Below are 20,208 nucleotides of genomic sequence, written 5' to 3'. Positions count from 1 at the left end.
TTTTTTTTTTTTTTTGAGACAGATTTTCGCTTTTGTTGCCCAGGCCGGAGTGCAATAGTGCAATCTTGGCTTACCACAACCTCCACCTCCTGGGTTCAAGTGATTTTCCTGCCTCAGCCTCCCAAGTAGTTGGGATTACAGGCATGTGCCACCACACCTGGCTAATTTTGTATTTTTAGCAGAGATGGGGTTTCTCCATATTGGTCAGGCTGGTCTCAAACTCCTGACCTCAGGTAGTCCGCCCGCCTCAGCCTCCTGAAGTGCTGGGATTACGGGCATGAGTCACTGTGCCTGGCATAGCTATTTTAATTTTTTATGCATGGAATTTGTCCCCAGAATTGGCTTGAGTTAAAAAAAATACGCAGAGATTCAAAAAGGTAGCATAAAATCATGCCTGTCAAATATATAGTAGATTAAAAAGGAGAAGGTAAACATTTGGGAGTGCATTTCTAACTTTTGAGGTGGGTTTAATGGAGGGGACTACTTATATATTCTCTTGATATTGCCATTAGCAACTGCCTCCCTCTTTATTGGAAATAAAATATTGGCCACGTTGGGAGAGCTCTTTTTTTTTTTATGGTCTTATAAATTCAACAGGAACTTACTGAGAATGTCTGGGCCTGTCAGATATGTGCCAAGGAGTCTTTTAGGCACTTCAGGGGATAATCCAGTGGGAAAAGAGTGTGGCACTGGAAATGGGTCAAGTGTGTTTGGAGAAAGGCCAGTATGTGTGTGACCTGATGGAAGTGGTAGAAAATAAGGTGAGGTGGGTAGGGAGGGCTCATTGGGAAATAAAATGTAAATTCTTGGATTAGTCAGTGTTCCTGGGAGTATTTTTGAATTGATGATGGTGTGAATTCCTGCTTTTTTTTTTCTTTTTTGCAATGGAAATCCTCTTCTTTTTAAAAGAGTACAACATTCAAGGGCTGTATATGAGTTTTATGAGGCTTATTGCATCAAGGAATTATATCCACTTAAAAAGGAGGTAGTTTTAGGCCGGGTGCGGTGGCTCACGCCTGTAATCCCAGCACTTTGGGAGGCCGAGGTGGGTGGATCACGAGGTCAGGAGATGGAGACCATCCTGACTAACACAGTGAAACCCCGTCTCTACTAAAAAAAAAAAATACAAAAAATTAGCTGGGCATGGTGGCATGTGCCTGTAATCCCAGCTACTTGGGAGGCTGAGGCGGGAGAATCGCTTGAACCCAGGAGGCAGAGGTTGCAGTGAGCTGAGATTGTGCCATTGCACTCCAGCCTGGGCGACAGAGTGAGACTCTGTCTCAAAAAAATATATAAATAAAAATAAATAAAAAAAGTTTTTTTGACCAGGTATGGTGGCTCATGGCTGTAATCCCAGCACTTTGAGAAGCCAAGGTGGTCAAATTGCTGTATCTCCAGAGTTTGAGACCAGCCTAGGCAACATAGTGAGATCCTTATCTCTATAAAAAGTAAAATTAGCTGGGTGTGGTTGCACACGCCTATAATCCCAGCCACTTGAGAGGCTGAGGTGAGATGATCACTTGAGCCCAGGAGGTTGAGGAAACATGGGAAACAAAGCAGCTTCTTTGCTGTTCTTTTATTATGAGGTTTAACTGACATTGCCTTTTATTATAAGTTCCAGTGAATAATCAAAGTGATGCTTTGGCTAGCCATGTTTAATTTTTCTTAGATTTCTAGCTGTCTAGTATCAATAGGCATTTTTCCAGAACACACAGTATATGTTATTTGTAGTATATTCAAAACTATCTAAGTTGAAAAAAATAAAGAATTGTACAGAGCTTTAAGAACGTGTTCTGCTGGGTGTGGTGGCTCACGCCTGTAACCCCAGCAGTTTGAGAGGCCAAGGCAGACAGATCACTTGAGGCCAGGAGTTTGAGACCAGCTTGGGCAACATGGCGAAACTCTGTCTCTACAAAAAAATTACAAAAATTAGCCAGGCATGGTGGTGCATGCCTGTAGTCCCAGCTGCTTAGGAGGCTAAGGTGGGAGGTATGACTTGAACCCAGGAAGTGAAGATTGCAGTGAGCCTAGATTGAGCCACTGTACTCCTCCAGCCTGGGTGACAGAGCCAGACCCTGTCTCAAAAAAAAAAAAGGAAAAAAAAGTCCTGTTTTTCAGTCCTCGGTCTCAGGGTCTGTTTCTTCTCATCTCCTTGGACAGCACGTAATAGTAGACTAAAAGTCTTAAAAGAGAACACTCGCTTTAATACTTATGCATTAGAAACAAACTGCAAAATAACTAAATAATAAATTCTGGCTTCTAGTTGGTTACGTTTCTGTTTTGGCTTCCCTACTGTATTTGGAACTCGCTGGCTTTGGTTTTCCTGATTTGACTTTTTATTTAAATCCCCCTGGCTTTTATGCAGGTTTATTGACTGGTGTAGTGGTAGACTCTGGAGATGGTGTGACTCACATTTGCCCAGTATATGAAGGCTTTTCTCTCCCTCATCTTACCAGGAGACTGGATATTGCTGGGAGGGATATAACTAGATATCTTATCAAGGTAAGTGAAAGGAAAATATCATGGAAATTAAATTTTGTAATTTGTTTACCACCTTAACACAGAATTGAATCTATCGTTTTAGGATTCCAGCAAATCTGTACCACTAGAGAAATTATCCAATTACCTCCCTTATTTATATAAAAATTCATATAAGATTTATACACATGAAGAAAAAAAATACATTAAAAACAAGGAAAAAAGTGTACACACATGATCTCTGTATACTAATGAGAGTACATTATATCATTACATAATTATATTTGTTATTCCTGAGGAGTGAGTAGACAGATATTTCAAGGATAGAAGAGACCCCTAATTTGAAACTTTCTTGGACAGCTCAGGCATAAAAGGTTTCTGCCATAAAACCTTTCTTTGAGCAGGTATGTTTTAAGCCATGATCTTGGTTGGGTTGTCTGCTCTTGTCCTTTCCTACAAAATACAGTGATAGCAAATTAATGATATTTGAGGAAAACAGCCCAAATACGCCAGACTTTAATATTTAGTAGTTTTCATGGAATAGATGCAGTTTTTAATATTTACTATTTTAGTTTATTTCTGAATATAACTAGTTATAATTTTCTTTAAAACATTACTGGAGAAAGTACATAAGGTGTCTACTTGCTAACATATATCATTTTTAATATTAAAATAAAATTTAGAAAATTGTTTATACCACAATTCTATAATCAGTCTATCCTCTCCAGGACAGTGGTTCTCACCAGGGGACAGTGCTGTCCTCTGGGGGATATTAGCAATTTCTGGACACATTTTTGGTTGTCTGAGCTGGGCAGGAATGCTACTGAACATTCTATAATTAATAGGGCTGGCTGCACAACAAACAATGTATAGTCTGTCAGTGGTGCTGCTATTAAGAAACCCTGTCTCTGCATTAAATTGGGTTGCACTGTCTTTACCTTGACATTGGGTTCCTTCAGTCTCATTTAAAGTAATCCTCCTCATGAGGGGAGATTAAATTAATGAGAATTATAATACTCTCATTTTAGGCCAAAATTCAAAGCGTAACCAACAGAATTTCTGGGGTTGTCTTTAGAACACAGACTCAAATATTAGAGGATTTTTTTTTTATTTGTAAAGTCTAGTAATTTTTTTTTCTCTCAGTGGGTTTTTAAAAAAATAGTAGTATTTTCTAGCATTTAAGAAATGTAACAATGGAGATTATACGTTTGAGTATCCCAATAATTCCCTTATCATTCGTTAAACAAATGCTATTGTCCTTCTAATATGTGCCAGACACAGTACTAGAAGCTAAAGATAAAACTTGTAAAGACTTGGGGGCATTTCATAAATATGGCATTAATTGTGTGAGCAACCTGCAGGCTACAGGAGTCCAGTACTAAAATAATATTTATTCATTAATATACTTTTGATTGTTTATCAAAACTATCAAAACATTAGTACTCATGCAGTGCTTTTCAAAAACTGACTTTTCTAGTCATTTTACTGACTTACTTATGAATTGTTAATTCTTTTACCCTCTCTGAAACTGAAATATAAATCCTTTTATGGCAGATAAAATCCTGCTTCTGAAATAGTAGGAGCTGAGGATCCACTGCCCATTCTGTTTGTTATTGATGTGACATATTTAATGAGCATTACTAGCTTTTGCAGAGTACAACTCATTCAGATGTATTATGAACTTATTGCTATTGTTTTGTACCAGCTACTTCTGTTGCGAGGATACGCCTTCAACCACTCTGCTGATTTTGAAACGGTTCGCATGATTAAAGAAAAACTGTGTTACGTGGGATATAATATTGAGCAAGAGCAGAAACTGGCCTTAGAAACCACAGTATTAGTTGAATCTTATACAGTAAGTGTTTCCAGTGTATAATATATATGTGTTTTAAAGTGGACAGCCATGATTATTGGTGTCAGCTTAAGGAGGTTTTCTTAGAATCAGTATTTTTGTCTTGGGTTGTTGTCATATGTATATGTGTGACTTTTAATGTCTCTTTCTACATTAAGTTTCTATTTAATTATTTTAGGGCACCATATAATGCAAATTAAGGCAAGAATCATAAATTACTCTCTATACTAGGATATAATTAGATGCGAGATGTTATTTTGAGATTCTAGTATTTGGCATAGCATTTCTCAACGTATGTTTTACAGAACTTTATTTCCCTGAGATGCTAATAAGCATTTCACAAAAATTAAAAAGGATTACATTGTCAGATGAGTTTGGGAAAGAGTTGATTTCACTTCACTGTAGAACTCAGAGCCTTTGGTATGCTAATATGTGCACAATTAATATAGTATGCGTGTTTTTCAGACTTATGCTCTAGGACTTTTCAGAATTTCATGGGATTAGTGGTCTAAGAAACGTACTTTGGAAATGGTCATTCTAGAGCATTGCTTTACTAATTCAGTAGGTGGCAGCCTTTCCTGACTTAATATTCTTTAATGAGGTGTTAAATGTTAACTTGAAATTGTAACTAATGAGATTTAGTACCTGGTTATAGTTTATAACACCAGAGGAGTTGATCCTACTTGAATTTTTAATGAATTACCATCTTAAGCCTATTAAATTCATCTGAGTATAAAGTACTTCCAGGTCTCATCTTTGATCTAGTTATTACTAAAATGAAACAGTAATAGGCAATGAAGGCAAGTATTTTAAAACCATATGATGCATACTAGCTCTACATATTCACAAATATATGCAAAATAGTCATTTTTAAAGTAATTATAAAAAATTTGTTGTTGGCCGGGCGCGGTGGCTCACGCCTGTAATCCCAGCACTTTGGGAGGCCGAGGCAGGCGGATCACCTGAAGTCAGGAGTTGGAGAACAGCCTGGCCAACATGGTGAAGTTTCACCGTCTTTACTGAAAATACAAAAAATTAGCTGGGCAAGGTGGTGGGCACCTGTAGTCCCAGCTACTCAGGAGGCTGAGGCAGGAGAATTGCTTCAACCCAGGAGGCAGAGGTTGCAGTGAGCTGAGATCGTGCCACTGCACTCCAGCCTGGGTGACAGAGCAAGACTCCATGTCGGGGAAAAAAAAAAAAAAAGTTAAGATAGTGATCCAAATATTCAGTAAACCCCCATTTAAAAATTTTTTAAATTTATTTTTTATTATACTTTAAGTTCTGGGATACATGTGCAGAAAATGCAGGTTTGTTACATAGGTACACATGTGCCATGGTGGTTTGCTGCACCCATCAACCTGTCATCTGCATTAGATATTTCTCCTAATGCTATACCTCCCTCCCCTTGCCGCCCCCCACCCAACAGGCCCCATGTGTGTTGTTCCCCTCCCTGTGCCCATATGTTCTCATTGTCAGCTCCCACTTATGAATGAGAACATTTGGTGTTTGGTTTTCTGTTCCTGTGTTAATTTGCTGAGAATGATGGTTTCCAGCTTCACCCATGCCCCTGTAAAGGACATGAACTCATTCATTTTTTTATGGCTGCATAGTATTCCATGGTGTATATGTGCCACATTTTCTTTATCCAGTCTAACGTTGATGGGCATTTGGGTTGGTTCCAAGTCTTTGCTATTGTGAATAGTGCTGCAGTAAACATATGTGTGCATGTGTCTTTATAGTAGCATGATTTATAATCCTTTGGGTATATACCCAGTAATGGGATCGCTGGGTCAAATGGTATTTCTAGTTCTAGATCCTTGAGGAATCACCACATTGTCTTCCACAATGGTTGAACTAATTTACACTCCCACCAACAGTGTAAAAGCGTTCCTATTTCTCCATATCCTCTCCAGCATCTATTGTTTCCTGACTTTTTAAGGATCGCCATTCTAACTGGCATGAGATTTTGTGGTTTTGATTTGTATTTTTCTAATGACCAGCGATGATGAGCTTTTTTTCTTAGGTTTATTGGCCACATAAATGTCTTCTTTTGAAAAGTGTCTGTTCGTATCCTTTGCCCACTTTTTCATGGGGTTATTTGTCTTTTTCTGGTAAATTTGTTTAAGTTCCTTGTAGATTCTGGTTATTAAGCCTTTGTCAGATGGATAGATTGCAAAAATTTTTTCCCATTCTGTAGGTTGCCTGTTCACTCTGATGATAGTTTCTTTTGCTGTGCAAGAAGCTCTTTAGTTTAATTAGAACCCATTTGTCAATTTTGGCTTTTGTTGCAATTGCTTTTGGTGTTTTAGTCATGAAGTCTTTGCCCATGCCTATGTCCTGAATGGTATTGGCTAGGTTTTCTTCTAGGAGTAAACCCATTTTGTAACTTAATCATCTCCAGATTTGCTCTGGAGATTCCTTCCTGAAGTCTTCTTGACAGTTTCTCTAGTTGTCTGATTTTCCATCTACCTATTTTGGAAGAAAGTGGCTGGCACAGGGCAAAAGATAAGCAAACTAGGAATGTAAAACATGTTTTATTTCTTCCTTCTCTCTTTTCTCAAAGAATTTGAGGTAGGCTACAAAAATATATACAAATAGGCTGGGTGTAGTGGCTCACACCTGTAATCCCAGCACTTTGGGAGGCTGAGATACGAGGATCACTTGAGGCCAGGAGTTCATGGCCAGCCTGGGCAATATAATGAGACCCTGTCTCTACAAAAAAAATACAAAAATTTGCCAGGCGTATGGCACGTGCCTGTAGTCCTAGCTAGTTGAGAGGTTGAGGTGGGAAGATTGCTTGAGCCCAGGAGTTCAAGGCTCAAGTTTTGAGGCAGAGAGCTAGGATTGCACCACTGCACTCCAGCCTCGGTGAAGGAGCGAGACCCTGTCTCAAAAACAAAACAAAATCCATATATATATTTGATATATATATACACACACACACATATACTAAGTATAAAGTAATAAGCTGATGAATAAGTGAAGAGGGACATGGGTGGACAAATACAGAACAGGATAAGATTTGGTGCAAAGAAATGGGATGCCTGCAGTTTTAACAGTTCATTAAGGTGGTTAGAAAACTTGACCCCATGCTGGCCAGCAGCCAGAGAATGGAGAGAAGCCACACTATCAGGCTTCAAGTGCTTAAGGAAGGAGGTTTTGCTAATAAGATCTGCTGTGTGAAGTTTTTCCAGATATTTTGGGTGATTTCATGTGAACCCACCTGAAGGTGGAGGTGGTTTTTTTAAGAGTATAAGTTTTGGTAACCTTTTTTTTTTTTTCTTTCTGTTTTGAGACAGGGTTTCCTCACTCTGTTGCTCAGGCTGCAGTGCAGTGGCATGATCTCGGCTCACTTCAGTCTCAATCTCCCAGGGTTAGGTGATCCTCCCACCTCAGCCTCCTAGGTAGCTGGGACCAAAGCCGGAATCTAAACAATCATTGTAATTGGCCAGGCGCGGTGGCTCTTCCCCGTAATCCCAGCAATTTGGGAGGCCAAGATGGGAGGATCATTTGAGCCCAGGAGTTCAAGACCAGTCTGAGTAACAAAGCAAGACCCCCGTCTCTACAAAAAATAAAATTAGCCAGACATAGTAGTGTGCATCTGTAGTGCCAGCTACTTGGGAGGCTGAGGTGGGAGAATCACTTGAATCCGGGAGATTGAGGCTGCAGTGAGCCATGATCACACCACTGCCCTCTAGCCTGGACAACAGATGAAGACCCTATCTCAAAAAATATATATATGTATTGTAGGGCCAGGCATGGTGGCTCATGCCTGTAATCCCAGCACTTTTGGGAGGCCAAGCCAGGCAGATCACTTGAGGCCAGGAGCTCGAGACCAGCCTGACCAACATGCAGAAACTCTGTCTCTACTAAAAATACAAAAATTAGCCAGGCGTGGTGGCACATGCCTGTAATCTCAGCTACTTGGGGGGCTGAGGTATGAGAATCATTTGAACCCAGTAGGCAGAGGTTGCACTGAGCCAAGATCAAGCCACTACACTCCAGCCTGGGCAACAGAGCGAGACTCTGTCTCAAAAAAAAATTATATTATAAATGTACTGTTAGACCTGTTAATGTAAAATTAATTCTGGTATCTCATGGAAATGTGTCAAATGCTAGCATACATGGGCGTGCTTATTACTTAGGACAATCCAGTGAATTGTGAGGTGTTATGAGAGGAAGTTTCTACTTAACACTTCTCATTTAATTAAATATGAACATGATGTGTGACTGACAAGATTTTTTTGTACAAAGTCATAATATGATACCTGATTTGTTTAAATCTTATTTGCTTAAATTGAAATTATATTTATCAGTTACTTAAAATGTATTAGGACCTAGTAGGATACAACAGAATTGCCTAATAAAAATAGTCTAGACCAGTGTTCTGTAAACTTCTTTGATCATAAGACATTTTTTGGATTAAATGATTTGATAGAAGTGGTACACATGTTATAAAGTATTTTGGCAAAATAATAGTTTCACAGAGTAATTATTTGATGACATAAAATTATTTAAAATGTTTAATGTGGCTAGGCGCAGTGGTTCATGCTTGTAATCCCAGCACTTTGGGAGGTTGAGGCGGGCAGATCACCTGAGGCCAGGAGTTCAAGACCAGCCTGGTCAACATGATGAAACCCCGTCTTTACTAAAAATACAAAAATATGCTGGCGTGGTGGCACATGCCTGTAATCCCAGCTACTCAGGAGGCTGAGGCAGGAGAATTGCTTGAACCTAGGAGACAGAGGTTGCAGTGAGCCGAGATCGTGCCATTGCACTCCAGCCTGGGCGACAAGAGAAACTCTGTCTCAATCAATCAGTCAATCAGTGTTTAACATGTCTGTTCTACATAGCAGAAATATCCATAAAATCACAAATATGTTAAAATTATAAAACCGTAGTAACACATACCAGCAATAATCAAAATACAATGGTTGGTCAGTGATGCTTGTTTCTGCTTTGCTGCAAACATCATGCACTCATGCATCAGTGATTTCTCCAAGAAATTCCTGATATTTGGGGGCGTGGCATACCTTTTTTTTTTTTTCTGAGATGGAGTCTCGCTCTATTACCCCTGCTGGAGTGCAGTGGCGCGATCTTGGCTCACTGCAAGCTCTGCCTCCCGGGTTCACGCCATTCTCCTGCCTCAGCCTCCCTGAGTAGCTGGGACTATAGGCGCCCGCCACCACGCCGGGCTAATTTTTTGTATTTTTAGTAGAGACAGGGTTTCATTGTGTTAGTCAGGATGGTCTCAATCTCCTGACCTTGTGATCCGCCCAGCTCAGCCTCCCAAAGTGCTGGGATTACAGGCGTGAGCCACCACGCCCGGCCTGGCATAACATTTTTAAAAGCAAAACAGAATGTGATAAGAGCAGTTACCTAAATCTATTTAATTTACCTTTTCTTCCCCAAATATATTTTAGGAAAAATTGTTGTTGGTAATGATTTTGGTTACAGAACAGATGTATTTATAAGTACTAGTGTTCCGGAGAACACTGGGAAATTTTAATCTTTTGCTGATTAGTACCTGATTATTCTTGGTTTCTAGCTCCCAGATGGACGTATCATCAAAGTTGGGGGAGAGAGATTTGAAGCACCAGAAGCTTTATTTCAGCCTCACTTGATCAATGTTGAAGGAGTTGGTGTTGCTGAATTGCTTTTTAACACAATTCAGGCGGCTGACATTGATACCAGGTACATTAGAAATGGTGATTTCAAAGTTATTTATCAGAAAAATCATGAAAATAGTTTTAAAGTTATTTATCAGAAATAGATGGAATTAAATAGAATGACTAAGTTTATAAACTTACTTGAAATAATTTCAGACTTACGGAAAGGTTGCAAGAAAAATGCAGAAAACTTATCTATATCCTTTATCTGGATTTACCATTTTACTAATTCTAATGTTCTTCATGTTTGCTTTTTCATTCTGTTTTTTCTGAACCGTTTGAGGGTAGATTAAATGCATCAATTCTTTACTAGTTGGTGTTTCCTAAGGATAAAGATACTCTCTTACATAGTCATGCTGATTTCAGATCCTTTGGAGATACACCCAGTAGTGGAATTGCTGGATCATATGGTAGTTCTATTTTTAACTTTCCGAGGAACCTCCATACTGTTTTCCGTAATAGCTGTACTAATTCACACTCCCACCAGCAGTGTACAAGGGTTTCCTTTTCTCCACATCCTTGCCAGTATTCGTTACCTTTCCTCTTTTTGATAATAGCCATTCCAACAGATGTGAAGTGATATCTCATTGTGGTTTAATTTGCATTTATTTCCCTGATGATTAGGGATGCTTAGCATTTTTTCCATTTGTATGTCTTTTGAGAAATGTCTATTCAGGTCCTTTGCCCATTTATTAATTGGGTTATTTGCTTTCTTGCTATTGAGTCATTTGAGATTTGAGTTCCTTACATATTTTGGATATTAACCACTTATCAGATGTCTGATTTGCAAATATATTCTCGCATTCTATAGGTTATATCTTCACTTTGTTGATTAATTCCTTTGCTGTGCAGAAACTTCTTTTGTTGTTGTTTGTTTTTTGAGACGGAATGTCACTCTCTCACCCAGGCTGAAGTGCAGTGGTGCAATCTTGGCTCACTGCAACCTCTGCCTCCCGTTTTCAAGCGATTCTCCTGCCTCAGCCTCCCAAGTAGCTGAGATTACAGGCATGTACCACCATGCCCAGAATTTTTTTTTTTTTTTTTTTTTTTTTTTTTGTATTTTTTAGTAGAGATGGGGTTTTGCCGTATTGACCAGGCTGGTCTCGAACTCCTGGCCTCAAGTGATCCACCCCACCTCAGCCTACCAAAGTGCTGAGAGAAACTTCTTAGTTTGATGTAAATGCATGTATTTTTGTTAGATATTGCCAAATTTCCCTCTCTGGCAATTGTATCGTTTATCCTTTTCCACCAATCTGATGAGTGAGAAATTATTTCAGTGTAATTTTACTTTTTATTTCTGTCATTAAGAGTGAAGTCAAACCAGGGGTGGTGGCTTCTGGCTGTAATCGCAGCACTTTGGAGGCTGAGGTGGGAGGTTTGCTTAAGCCTAGGAGTTTAAGACCAGCCTGGGCAACATATGGAGATCCTGTCTTTACATAAATTTTTTTCAAAAAGATTAGCCAGGTATGGTGGTGGTGTACTCCTGTAGTCTTAGCTACTCAGAAGGCTGAAGTGGGAGGATTGCTTGAGCTTGAGAGGTAGAGGCTGCAGTGAGCCATGATTGTGTCACTGCACTCCAGCCTGGGTGACAGAGTGAGACCCTGTCTCTCCCCACCACCACAAAAGAAAGTTCCTAAAAAAAAACATATATACATATATATATATATGTATAAAAAACATATTTTTATATGTTTAAGGGACTTGTTTGAGATAGAGTCTCGCTCTGTCGCCAGGCTGGAGTGCAGTGGTGCAGTCTCGGCTCACTGCAACCTGGGTGGAGTGATTCTCCTGCCTCAGCCTCCCAAGTAGCTGGAATTGCAGACGTGAGCCACCACGCCCGGCCTTAAGGGACATTAAAAATTTTTTTTTTTGGCAAATTGTTAATGGCTTTTTGTAGATTTTGGAGTTTTGGGTTTTTTTTTTTTTCAGTTTTGAAAAGTTTTCTTTTAGCTTTCTGATATCTTTCACAGATACTCTCTCTGTTTGCCATTTGTCTATTGCTCTTAGTGTTTTGGCCATGCAAAAGTTTGTTTTTATTTAGTCATATAAAAAGATTTATAGTCTTATTACATCTAGAGCTTGAGTCATAGTTAGAAATCCCTTCTCTACACTCAGGTTATAGAGGAATTCACCCAGAAGCATTTTGTACAGCAAGCATTTATTTGTGTAACCCTGAGTTAAATAGCCACCTAATTAATTTTGATGGGATGGCTTTGGAGCCAGGATAGTAATAGAAATTAATAAAAATAGCAATTGACTCATAACAAGCTATAAACCTGGTGGAAGATGATCAGAAATCGAATCTAGCCGTCATAATTATGGTAAATTCTCATGATAGGGATTAGGGAGATGATTTTGTTCTTTGATGTTCATTCACAGCAAAATTGTATTTAAAAGTACATGCCAGTTGGGCGCGGTGGCTCACGCCTGTAATCCCAGCACTTTGGGAGGCTGAGGCCGGTGAATCACGAGGCCGGCGAATCACGAGGTCAGGAGTTCAAGACCAGTCTGGCCAAAATGGTGAAACCCCGTCTCTACTAGAAATACAAAAAATTAGCTGGGTGTGGTGACGGGTGCCTGTAATCCCAGCTACTCGGGAGGCTGAGGCAGGAGAATGGCGTGAACCCGGGAGGCGGAGGTTGCAGTGAGCCGAGATCACACCACTGCTCTCCAGCCTGGGTGACAGAGTGAGACTCTGTATTAAAAAAAAAAAAAGAAAAGTACATGCCTGTTGCTGATTAGAGCTTCGACGTACCTAAAGTGCGGAGTCAGATTCAGTACCTTCTCCACAGAGTTTGCATTGCAAAGTGGAACAACTCAAATTTTGTTTTGTGTGTTCTGCATGTTGAAAATGTACATGTAAATGCTTGTGAGTACTTATCACATGAATCTGTATTTCAACTGCTTAGTTTATGCGACATTCACTGGGCTTGCTTTGGCAATTAAATACAAAAGCAATGCTTTGTTAGAGTTGCAGTAGCTTTAGCCATTGAGAACCTGGAAGCCAGGTTGAAAAAGGCCAAAATGGGTGCAAATCAGCTCCCAAACTTTACTGTGAGAATTATTCCTCAGACCCTCGCTCAGATTCTGTTACTTTTACTACATATGCAGTCTTTTTAGATTGGATTTTCTGATCTCATAGATATCAGAATAGAGGGTACTGCTGTCAGTAGATAGCAGGGTACTGTATCAGAAAAGAGGGTACTGCTATAAGAAGCATACACATCAGTCTAGCCAAAAATAACAGCAGACAGCCTCTAAGCAAAGGAACAAAAAAGAGAAAACTACAACAGATAAATGAAAAATTAAAAAGCAGGAATTCTGGATTAAAGTAGAATAGGGCTAATTATAGTAAACAACCACATCTTAGTGGCTTTAGGGAAGCATGTGATAAAATAGTTTGTAATGTAAATCTTGGTCATTATTAGAAGTCTCAGTTATATTCACAAAAAAGTGTATTATATACTTTTAGAAGTATTTTATTTTCATCAAAATTATGAAAAGATTTTATATGTAAAGAGGGGTCGTTACTTCACAGTAGTAATAACAGCAAATATTCAGCCCTGTGATTTACATGTGGAATTTTATTTAATTCTCCCAGCAACCCCGAGGCTGACATAAGTAACAGTAACCCTGAGATACCATTTTCCTAACCTAAAACTCCAAATGAATAACCACTGTGCCTTTCTAGATCTGAATTCTACAAACACATTGTGCTTTCTGGAGGGTCTACTATGTATCCTGGCCTGCCATCACGGTTGGAACGAGAACTTAAACAGCTTTACTTAGAACGAGTTTTGAAGGGTGATGTGGAAAAACTTTCTGTAAGTATTAGTAAATCAACTATTACTAACATTCTTTTAAAAGGCTATACAGTAGTTTGTGAATCTTGACAACCACCAGAGGGAGCAAGACGTCTTCCAAAACAAATTCCTACTGCAGTCAAGTGCATCCTGGAAATGATAGGAAGAAGGAAATAGTTCAAGATAAGCTCTGGTCACCTCTATAGAGTTGGTGGATGGAGGCGGTGAGGTCAGGGCCAAAAGTTCTGGTTCATCTGTAACAACCAGCACGGACTCTGAGGCACCTGTATATGCATGAGAAGAACCTGCTGTACTATAGGGAAATAAATGCCCCACTTGAGTTTTGTTCTTTTTTTAAACTTATTTTTTGGATATGCAATCAGCCTTCAGCACTTCTCTTGGGCTATCTCATATTTCTGACTTTATTTGTTGCATATGTTGTCTTCTCAGTCAGATTGAAAAACATCATGTCTCAAAATTTTTTGCATTCCAGTAACTGTCATAACTCTTGAAACAGACTTTAATTGGTTGTTGTTGGTATGTACAGTAGAAAGAAATTTTTAAACTAGAAATAGTTGATGTTTCTTTGGCATAGGTTTTTGTGTTTTTTCCACCAGACTCTGGACTATGTGAAGTATACAGTATGTGCTGTATACTTAACCAAGAGTTATCTAATCCTGAGTTAATCTCTGAGCTTTGTCTCACTGACTTTGATCAACTGTTTTAGATAATGAGATTATGTATTACAGAGTACTGTATGTTACATCTTTCATATATGACTCATTGTTGAAATTAAATTGAGTATGGGCTCACATACATTAAACAGATTAACAGACTGGAAAGGAGCCATACTGTCTAAGTACTTCACTTATTTTTCTGATTTTATTGAGTTTTACATATAATTTATAATTAATCTCAGGTGATCATTTATTCAGCAAACATTTCTTGAACTCCTGGGTGCCAGACATAGGTCTAGGTGCTGGGGACAAACAAAACAATGAAAACAGAATCCCTGCTTTTAGTCTAAATAATGTATTAGTGGTAATAAGTGATATGAAGAAAAGTAAGGTGAAGAGCTGGAAAATGTTAGTGGTTGGGGAGGTAGTGTGCTCCTTCATAAACTGTGATCAGGAAAGGCCTTTTGGATGAAGTGACTTTTGATCAGAGACCTAAGTTGAGCGTGAGAGGAGTGAGCCTTGTGACTGTCTGGGGGAAGAATCTTCCAGGCAGGAAAAATGCAAAAGCCCCAGGTTGGTGGGAGTGTGCCAGTGTGGCTGGAGCAGAGTGAGCAAGGGAGGGGGGCAGGTGGGATATGAGGTCAGAAGGGTAGCAGGAGGGCAGGTCTTGTTCAGCCATGGTAAAGGGTTTGGCTTGACTCCTGGTGAAATGGAAAGTCTTGGGTGTGGGGGCGGTTTAAGCAGAGAAATGATAGGATCTGATGTATATTTTTAAAGGATCATTAAGTCTGGTGTGGTGAATAGACTCTTGGGGGAAGAGGGAACAAAGGTGGGCATAGAGAGACCAGTTAGGAGGCACTGAGAGGAGGGGAGGGACGGTAGAATTTTAGAATAGAGGAGGAGGTTGAAATGGTTGTTTTGGAGAATGGAAGCGACAATAGAGAAATGTAATAGGATTGCCATGCAGCAGGAAGGGCTCAGTTGAGGTTAGTGATACATTATAGCAAGATGTTTTGTTTCTTTCCTATCTTGTTCAGCTGCTTGACAGCAGGTGCAATTTGTCTGTAGGAATCTGTAGATGAGTTCAGCAAGGAGGGAGTGGTAGATGGAATGATCTGATAGAATGAGTTTCAGTGGGGCTATGGAGTTTTAGGGATGAGCGAGATAGAAGCAGCAATGAAGAGCAAGAACTCATATTACCAAACCTCCAGGGTTAAGGTAGTGTGTGAGAGAGAAACAGTAAAGCAGTTGAGGTATTTACAGAAGCAGTGTCTTCAGGGGCTAGCTAAGTTTCCCTTAGAGTAGAGGTGGGCATCTATAGCCCTTTTGCCAAAACTGGTTTGTTTTTTTTTTTTAAGTTTTATTGGAACACAGCCAAGCCCATTTGTTTACGTAATGTTACCTGTTGTCACATATTGTCTGTGGGCACCTTCTAGCTACATGTGGGGTTGGGTACTTGTCACGCCTGCAAAGCCTCAAGTATCTGGCCCTTCACAAAAAAAGTTTGCTGACCCCTATGTAAGAGCAAGAAAGTAAAAGGAACAATTAAAACAGTCTCAGAATTGGTAAATAAACTGATGTTTTTCTTTATCTTGGATTGTTAGAACCCTTACAGTTCATTTATGTGACATAAATATACAAATGATTTAGAATGACATAGTTACATTGGGTCTTTTTTGCAGATCGTGATACTGTAAATGAAAAACTTGCTATGTCATTTTAAGGTTTCTCTTTCAGGTGTTGACCAACCATAAAGATAAGGATGTGTCCTTCCTAGACACTTAATAGTAGCTACAGAGTATAAAACTTTTCCCAATTGCCTTTAATTTTGGTTACTGTGTTCATTTTCTCATAACATCCTGATGATTTGTTTTGACCATATTTGGCCTTGTTTATTTTAAGAACATTTCATTTGATTTTGAGACAATAGAAAGTAAGCTTTGCTTAAAAGAAAAGAACTTCAGTTTTACTCTATTGCCCTGGACTAGAATCATAACAGTATGAGACCTTGAAGAAGTCATGCAAGTCCTCTTTTTTTTTTTTTTTTTTTTTTTGAGATTGAGTCTCTGGGCTCACTGCAAGCTCCACCTCCCAGGTTTACGCCATTCTCCTGCCTCAGCCTCCCGAGTAGCTGGGACTACAGGCACCCACTACCATGCCCGGCTAATTTTTTTGTATTTTTAGTAGAGACGGGGTTTCACTGTGTTAGCCAGGATGGTCTCGATCTCCTGACCTCGTGATCCGCCCGCCTCGGCCTCCCAAAGTGCTGGGATTACACTTGAGCCACCACACCCGGCCATGCAAGTCCTCTTATCCAGACTTTGCTTGACAGCAAAGTGACTTTCCCAAGTGGTCATCTGCCATTGGATGGGAAATTTGCTCTAATTATGTCTTGGATGTTTGGTCTCTCAGTAGGGTGTTAAGTCATGTAATTTACTGATCAAATTAGGACACTCAAGAATGGAAAGGGTGGTATTAATAATGATGGGACACCACGTGTAAATCAGGACTGTTCCAAGCATGCTGGGATGGATGTGTGGTCTCCTAAATATGAGCTTTGGGCAAATTACTAAATGTTTCTGTACCTCAGGTACCAAATCCTCCCGTTCTACTTATATTACAGGACTGTTGCAAGTTTGAGGGAGAGCATATATTTAAAAAGCCATTTTCATAAAGCAGAAAGCACTGTGCACATGTACCGTTTCATTATCCTTTCTTTCTCCTTTAGAAATTTAAGATCCGCATTGAAGACCCACCCCGCAGAAAGCACATGGTATTCCTGGGTGGTGCAGTTCTAGCGGATATCATGAAAGACAAAGACAACTTTTGGATGACCCGACAAGAGTACCAAGAAAAGGGTGTCCGTGTGCTAGAGAAACTTGGTGTGACTGTTCGATAAACTCCAAAGCTTGTTCCCATCATACCCGTAATGCTTTCTTTTTTCCTTTATTGCCAATCTTTGAACTCATTCAACTCCAGGACATGGAAGAGGCCTCTCTCTGCCCTTTGACTGGAAAGGTCAAGTTTTATTCTGGTGTCTTGGGGAAGCTTTGTTAAATTTTTGTTAATGTGGGTAAATCTGAGTTTAATTCAACTGCTTCCCTACATAGACTAGAGGGCTAAGGATTCTGTCTGCTGCTTTGTTTCTTCTAAGTAGGCATTTAGATCATTCCTGTAGGCTTCCTGTTTTCACTTTACTGCTCTAATGCTGCTAGTCGTAGTCTTTAGCACACTAGGTGGTATGCCTTTATTAGCATAAAACAAAACTTTAACAGGAGCTTTTACATATTACTGGGATGGGGGGTGGTTCGGGATGGGTGGGCAGCTGCTGAACCCTTTAGGGCATTTCCTCTGTAATGTGGCGCTTTCAACTGTACTGCTGCAGCTTTAAGTACCTTAAAGCTTCTCCTGTGAACTTCTTAGGGAAATGTTAGGTTCAGAACTAAAGTGTTTTGCGTGGGTTTTGTTGCGGGGGGGAGGGTAACAATGGGTGGTCTTCTGATTTTTATTTTTGAGGTTTTGTCAACTGGAGTACGTAGAGGAACTTTATTTACAGTACTTTGATTTGGCAGGTTTTCTTCTACTTGTGCTCTGCCTGGAGCTGTTTCCATATGATATAAAAAGCAAGTGTAGTATTCCATTACTATGTGGCTTAGGGATTTGTTTGTTTTTTAAAATCAACCATGTTAGCTGGGATTAGACTCCCTACAGTCCTTCAATGGAAAAGTAACATTTAAAAATCCTTTGGGTAATTCAAATTACAGATTTAAAAGTGCTTAAGATCTGGTGTTTTGTTAATGCTTCTGTTTATTTCAGAAGCATTAAGGTAACCCATTGCCAAGTATCATTCTTGCAAATTATTCTTTTATATAACTGACCAGTGCTTAATAAAACAAGCAGGTACTTACAAATAATTACTGGCAGTAGGTTATAATTGGTGGTTTAAAAATAACATTGGAATACAGGACTTGTTGCCAGTTGGGTAATTTTCATTAGTTGTTTTGTTTGTTTGTTTTGATTTGAAACCTGGAAATACAGTAAAATTTGACTGTTTAAAATGTTGGCCAAAAAAATCAAGATTTAATTTTTTTATTTGTACTGAAAAACTAATCATAACTGTTAATTCTCAGCCATCTTTGAAGCTTGAAAGAAGAGTCTTTGGTATTTTGTAAACGTTAGCAGACTTTCCTGCCAGTGTCAGAAAATCCTATTTATGAATCCTGTCGGTATTCCTTGGTATCTGAAAAAAATACCAAATAGTACCATACATGAGTTATTTCTAAGTTTGAAAAATAAAAAGAAATTGCATCACACTAATTACAAAATACAAGTTCTGGAAAAAATATTTTTCTTCATTTTAAAACTTTTTTTTAACTAATAATGGCTTTGAAAGAAGAGGCTTAATTTGGGGGTGGTAACTAAAATCAAAAGAAATGATTGACTTGAGGGTCTCTGTTTGGTAAGAATGCATCATTAGCTTAAATAAGCAGCAGAAGGTTAGTTTTAATTATGTAGCTTCTGTTAATATTAAGTGTTTTTTGTCTGTTTTACCTCAATTTGAACAGATAAGTTTGCCTGCATGCTGGACATGCCTCAGAACCATGAATAGCCCGTACTAGATCTTGGGAACATGGATCTTAGAGTCACTTTGGAATAAGTTCTTATATACATATCCCCAGCCTTTTGAGAACGGGGCTTGTTAAAGGACGCGTATGTAGGGCCAGTACCTACTGGCAGTTGGGTTCAGGGAAATGGGATTGACTTGGCCTTCAGGCTCCTTTGGTCATAATTTTAAAATATGGGAGTAGAAAACAACAAAGAATGGAATGGACTCTTAAAACAATGAAAGAGCATTTATCGTTTGTCCCTTGAATGTAGAATTTGTTTTTGATTTCATAATTCTGCTGGTAAATGTGACGGTTAAAATGGTGTATTATGTATATATATTATAATTTAGAAATACCATTTTATAATTTTACTATTCCAAGGTGACATAATGCATTTAAATTTGGGATTTGGGTGGAGTATTATGTTTAACTGGAGTTGTCAAGTATGAGTCCCTCAGGAAAAAAAAAAATTCTGTTTTAAAAAGCAATCTGATTCTTAGCTCTTGAAACTATTGCTACTTAAATTTCCAATAATTAAAAATTTAAAATTTTTAAATTAGAATTGCCAATACTTCTACATTTGAGAAGGGTTTTTTAAGAAATACATTTAGTAAAGTCCCCAAGACATTAGTCTTACATTTAAACTTTTTTCTTTAAAACATGGTTTTGGTGGTTAACTTTTACACAGTTCTGAGTACTGTTAATATCTGGAAAGTATCTTGAGATATCAGTGGAAAGCTAAACAGTCTAAATTAACATGAAATACTTCATTTTGATTGAGAAAATAAAATTAGATTTTTTCAAAGTCAATTTGAATTTTGTCATTTCTTTCTAATAGTTATTTCTTGTTTCATTTTCTTGTTAATGCAAGATGAATTGACAGCTTTATGCTAGTTGTTAGGTCAAGTTCATGTCAGTGTTCTATTATTGACAAAACAACTCATTATTTCTGGTATGATTTTATAAATACATAAGAAAATAGAATAGCAATTTATAGCTACATCAGAGGCTGTTTTCTTCCAACAAACTGTTTTGTCTCCCAAAAGATTTAAGGTGGCTTTCACAGAATTAGGAATGCTGAAGAGACCTGTATGTAACATGCCCCCTTTCAAGGACATATTA

The 20,208-nt window shown here is 38.7% G+C and overlaps 1 protein-coding gene across 3 annotated transcripts in view; it reads left to right on the top strand.

Annotated features, from left to right (window-relative positions):
• ACTR2 (actin related protein 2) overlaps window positions 1–19,896 on the top strand; it is a 48,155-nt gene extending 28,259 nt beyond the window's left edge. For all 3 annotated transcript variants that reach the window (XM_003830901.7, XM_003830902.7, XM_034953278.2), the window contains 5 exons: window positions 2,366–2,502; window positions 4,184–4,333; window positions 9,879–10,024; window positions 13,691–13,823; window positions 17,208–19,896. In XM_003830901.7, coding sequence (XP_003830949.1) covers window positions 2,366–2,502; window positions 4,184–4,333; window positions 9,879–10,024; window positions 13,691–13,823; window positions 17,208–17,378 — 737 coding nt within the window. In that variant the 3' untranslated portion in view covers window positions 17,379–19,896. The remainder of the gene's footprint in view (window positions 1–2,365; window positions 2,503–4,183; window positions 4,334–9,878; window positions 10,025–13,690; window positions 13,824–17,207) is intronic.
• Window positions 19,897–20,208: the final 312 nt, after the last annotated feature.

This window comes from Pan paniscus, chromosome 12 (assembly GCF_029289425.2).
Source record: "Pan paniscus chromosome 12, NHGRI_mPanPan1-v2.0_pri, whole genome shotgun sequence".
Classification (NCBI taxonomy): domain Eukaryota; kingdom Metazoa; phylum Chordata; class Mammalia; order Primates; family Hominidae; genus Pan; species Pan paniscus.
This window is presented reverse-complemented; position numbering and strand designations above follow the sequence as displayed.